General features: G+C 37.6%; 1 protein-coding gene across 1 annotated transcript; it reads left to right on the forward strand.

The window, feature by feature from the left end:
• Positions 1-661: 661 nt before the first annotated feature.
• LOC135210558 (ionotropic receptor 93a-like) lies at positions 662-3520 on the forward strand. The gene is made up of 4 exons (XM_064243419.1): positions 662-934; positions 1352-1489; positions 2372-2558; positions 3133-3520. The coding sequence occupies exons 1-4, from the start codon at positions 732-734 to the stop codon at positions 3415-3417; spliced, it is 813 nt and encodes a 270-aa protein (XP_064099489.1). The 5' UTR covers positions 662-731; the 3' UTR covers positions 3418-3520.
• The last annotated feature ends 1964 nt before the right edge of the window (positions 3521-5484 follow it).

Consider the following 5484-nt stretch of genomic DNA (forward strand, 5'->3'; position numbering starts at 1 on the left):
ACCACGTCGAGAGTGTGAACTTCTATCACCAGAAATACACACCTCTCACCCTTCAAGGGAATGCCACTGAGGCGGTAATATTAGCTATAATGATCCGATATTTTTTCGTTGTTAGTACATGGTATTCCAGAGGCCAATACTGTCCGAGGATCGAACTCGCGGCCACCGAGGTGGCAGGCCAAGACCATACTGACCACACCACTGAGTCGGTAATACTAGCTATAATGATCCGTTATTCCAGAGGCCAATACGAAATATATTTCTGCTTTATTTTTTTTTATTTCCTGGATCATTGGTGTAATCAACTAACGAAAAAAAATATCATTATCTTAATAGTTGTTTTACTGACTCAGCACTGAATATACTCAACAATGGAAAAGAGAGCCACTTTATACAAGACAAATTTAATCGAGGAAGTACAGAACTGGAGCTTTCGACCTTGACTATGGTCCTTTTCAGCTGAAGAGGACATTAAAGAAGATTGAAAGAAGCTCCTGTTCTATATTCAATCATTTAAATATAGTCGTACTAAGTGGCTTCTTCATATCCATTCAAAACAAGCACGAAGACTGGATTTCCATCACTGAGCATTCACAATAAAAATATCACTAAATAAAAATATTTTCCTCCAGAAATTTTAACGAAATAACTGTTCTTTTCATTCAAAGGTAGACCGAGCTAGTCACGGAAGTCACCAGCAGTTCATAGCTCAATTAGACGCAATCACGCAGATGGTCATTGGCACTTTGCTGTCGCAGTCTTTCGCAAGCAGGATATCCACAGCCAATGCCTTCCAGGTTTTGTCGACTTGCTGGCTCATTTTCACCTTCATCATTGGAACGGCTTACAGAGGGAACCTCACGGCGTGGCTGACGCTTCCGAAATACCCCCCAAGGGCGGAGACGATTAGCGAGCTTATCAAGGTTACTGACAGGTGAATTTATTGGTCAACGAAGAGGAATATTCTTTCGGTGAAGTTTAGTCTTATGTGTATGTGTGCCCAGCATTAATGTGAAAAGGATTTTGGAGGGCCTAGGGTTCCCCGTTTAGCACAGTAGCCCCCTTTTGGTGCCCTCACGTACTGCTAGGGAGGTTTAGCTAAGGGGCTCAGTTACCCAGGTTTAACTGAGGGCTCCTTCTCTGGGCCCTTCTGCAGGAGCCAAGGGAATTTCCTAGTTTAGGAAAGTGATGAATATTATACTTTCAAGTCAAGTGTAATCATTACCAATTTTTCCAGCAGAATAATTCCCCAAAAGTCCTGAAATTAATTTATAGGAAGTAAAATTGAATTAATCTAAAAAAAACTTATATTTTCAAGCACATGGCTAAATGAATCATTGTCTGGTTGCAGAGTCACTTCGCCACCTTACGGAGGGGAATATCGGGCATTTTTCCAGCAATCTAGTTCGCCAGAATTCAAAACGCTTGCCCAATTAATGGACACTGGGCCGACTGCCTTGGAAGGCTTGCAAAGAGCCTCTCACAGCAGGTAAATATTTAATGATGTTTACGTTTAGCTTCATTCTATGGAGAACGAGTTAAGTATATCGTAGTTTAACCAAACCACTGAGCTGATTAACAGCTCTTCTCCTAGGGCTGGCCCGAAGGATTAGATATTTTTTACGTGGCTAGGGACCAACTGGTTATACCTAGCAACGGGACCTACAGCTTATTATTGTGGGATCCGAACCACATTATTTCGAGAAATTAATTTCTAATCACCAGAAATAAATTCCTCTGATTCAACGTTGGCAGAGCGGGGAGTCGAACTCGCGACTAATGAATTGATAGGCGAGGATCTGACTATCTGGGAAAGATCCCTTCATAGTGTAACTGCGGCATTTTCTTCCAGTCCTACCTCGAGATCCTTCCCCTTCATTTTACCTTCATCTTGTCTATTTTTATGGAGATCTTTTCTCTTCCTTTCCAACCACTACAGACAGCTCCCTCTGTTCACTGCCTTAGACACTAAACGGCTGAAGGTAGTGGTGGCCCAGTGCTGGGTTTAATAGCCCAATATTCAGAAGACATTTCTTCGCCTTCCGAAACGATTCAGTAGTCCGAGTTCGACTCCCCGTTCTACCAACGTGGAATCAGAGGAATTTATTTCTGGTGGTTAGAAATTAATTTCTCGAAATAATGTGGTTCGGATCCCACAATAATAAGCTGTAGGTCCCGTTGCTAGGTATAAGCAATTGGTTCCTAGCCACTTAAATAAATATCCAATCCTTCGGGCCGGCCCTAGGAGAAGAGCTGTTAATCAGTTCAGTGATTAGGTTAAACTAAGATATACTTAACTCTTTCTCCTTCTGAACAATGGGAGACATTGAACCATGTATGTCTCATATTTTTTCTTTCTTTTCTTTTACAGGGAAGCTTTCTTGGACGAGAGACGCTTCATCCAGCTCAACATCGCTAGGTATTTCACCCGATCTGACGGCAGCACAGGACTCTACATCGGCAGACAGAACATCCTGCCGGGGTTGGCTGCCTGGCCGTTGACCTTCGACGCTCCCTACAGGGAGCAGATAGATAGCCTCATGATGGCTGTGCTAGCGGTAGGTAATCGTCTTGTCATATTCATCGTTCTGAATTAGCAGTTTTCTTTAAAAGAACACTGCTATTCTGTTCTCTCAACGCCAGTCTCCCCTCGTAAAGAAAATGTATCTGTGTGTTTAGTACATGGAGTATTATAATCATCTATCACACTATACTAATGTTTAATATAATAAAAAAAAGACAAAATTTAAACCTATTCATTATCAGAAATGGTTTTCGCTCTCAGCCACCAATCCGGTGGTCCGAAGTTCGATTCCCGGCTCGGCCAACACGGAATCAGAGGAATTGATTTTTGGTGATAGAAATTAATTTCTCGATATAATGTAGTTCGGATCCCACGATAAGCTGTAGGTCCCGTTGCTAGGTGACCAATTGGTTCCTAGCCACGTAAAAATATCTAATCCTTCGGGCCAGCCCTAGGAGGGCTGATAATCAGCTCAGTGGTCTGGTAAAACTAAGATATACTTAACTTTTTATATCAGCTGGATCTATGTTTACAAATGCATTGAAACTTATAATTGCCCTTACAAAATTACCTAACGTCGTATTTATCGCTACTTCCAACCCTTCCAGGCAGGTCTGTACAATAAGTGGAGCGCTGACACAGTAGAGGAAGCGAGACTTGAAGGGCAGCAACAAAAAAAGAAAGAGGAAAGGATGGATAAAGAAGGATCATCCTCCACGATTGCTGTTGAGAGTGACGGTACCACAAATACAGCTAACCAGGCACTCACCGTCACCCACTTGCAAGGGATCTTCATCTTAACCCTCTTGGGACTTCTTCTGGCCACTCTGTCATTTCTAACTGAACTGTTCATTGTAAAATTCTATATGGAAAACAACAAAGGAGATCCATGACTTTAGTGTAGATTAACAGATGCCCGATACTCATTTTTAATGGAGACGTCGTCTTAACGAGACATTGAACTATTTCGAGCGAATTGCATCTCGCTGTTACACATTAACCCAAAATACTATGTGACATATTTATTGTAAAGTCATGAAAGCTGACGAGATTTCCTCTTAGAAATAAACTTGATCAGAAGACAGATGAGGTTTTTGTTTCCACATTATATCCATAACAATTCATGTTTTACAACGTTCACTCCCTGTAATAATTTCAGAACTGAATTATACTAATTTCATACGTCTTGATAAGCGCTTAGTTTTGTGCTTCGAAGTAATCTTGAGTTTCCCCTCTAACAGACGCACATAAACAGGTAATCTTTACTGAAAATATTATATTCAAATACCTATAAGTGTTCCTCTAAGATGCCTTATTATCACTTGTGGCTTTGCCAACAATTAATTCCATGTTAATGTGAAAGTCTATTAATATGATTGTTTCTTTACAAAGTCACCTTAATCTTAGATTATATACAGCTTTGGGAATATAACTATACCAGAGCCACTTATACTTCCCACACTTACTGGAGCTTACGTGGATTTATGAAGAAACTGTCAAGTGCTGTAAATAAACGAATTTGAAAGTGGATCAAAAAGAGCAAGGCGTGATCCCACCTCCAGCTTACTCGGGGCGTGTGCTAAAATCTACGGTCAGATAGAGCGTTGTTTCGCCAACGAAAATTAAAATAAATAAGCTATATTTTATTAAAAATAATTTTTCTGCACTGTTTAATATGCACATTATTTATTTTTTAACTTTTCATTCTAATAAATAAATCATAAATATCCTATCCTAAAATTCCTGTATCTTTAACTCAACGCAAAACACATTTTTCAAACCTTTTTAGGCTTTTCCAAAGAGAAAAAGTAAGAGAAAGTAAGAACATATTAAGCACTTTCATTATACTGGCAAATTAGGGTGGCTGAGGTGGGGTGGGTAGCCAAGCCAAGAAACCTTCTAATGAGATTTCTGAGCAACACTTGAAGCAATTAATTTCATACATTTCTCGGATTCATGTGTATTAATTATATATATATATATATATATATATATATATATATATATATATATATATATATATACATACATATATATATATATATGTATATATATATATATATATATATATATATATATATATATATATATATAGTATATATATATCCGCTACTGCTAAGAGAGTTCCTGGGCCAAATCAATTTGTAACTTAGACTTAAGTGAATGATTTCTAAACCCAGCTATCTTCTTGGGACTGAATGTTGAACATTTTACCTCCGAACCCAATCACATCTTTGGAGTGAATTTTCACCATTTTACCTCTCAACCAATGGCATCTTCTTTGCACTGAACTTTGAACATTTTACCAACATTTCCAATGTGAAAGTGATGATTCCAGCCAGAACCGATGATGGTGGGAAACAAAATACGTCTAAATTTCTCTAAGCCTAAAATTTTATGAAAGTGATATTATTGGCATTAAGGTACATAAACATATGTATATATATATATATATATATATATATATATATATATATATTATTTACCTATGAAAACAAACACCATTCTATATTACAATTATTTTCAACAGGTTGATATTATTTTCCAATTAATTTCGAAAACAAATCATTAGATAATGTTCATAATCTCATGAAATTGGTCTTATTGTACTTATGGCACACATAAATTTATATATATATATATATATATATATATATATATATATATATATATATATATAGTTTCTAATTCACTCATAAAAGAAATTATAATTAGGTATAATTCACAATATGAAAATTTTATAAAAAGAGAGAGAGAGAGAGATCTTTCCTAGAAAGTGACCCCCAAGGGTGAAATTTTAACCCGGTATGTATTCACCTTTTCAGAGGTGTGTTTAGTACCACAAGGCCGTTGGGGAGGACTGAGTAAACATAAACAAAAGACTGTCAATATCATAAAGATAATGACCCTTAAGAAATATTAGTCCTAAATAACGACCCCGGAAATTTCCTGGGGGCCAC

Source organism: Macrobrachium nipponense, chromosome 39 (assembly GCF_015104395.2).
Source record: "Macrobrachium nipponense isolate FS-2020 chromosome 39, ASM1510439v2, whole genome shotgun sequence".
In the NCBI taxonomy this organism is placed as follows: domain Eukaryota; kingdom Metazoa; phylum Arthropoda; class Malacostraca; order Decapoda; family Palaemonidae; genus Macrobrachium; species Macrobrachium nipponense.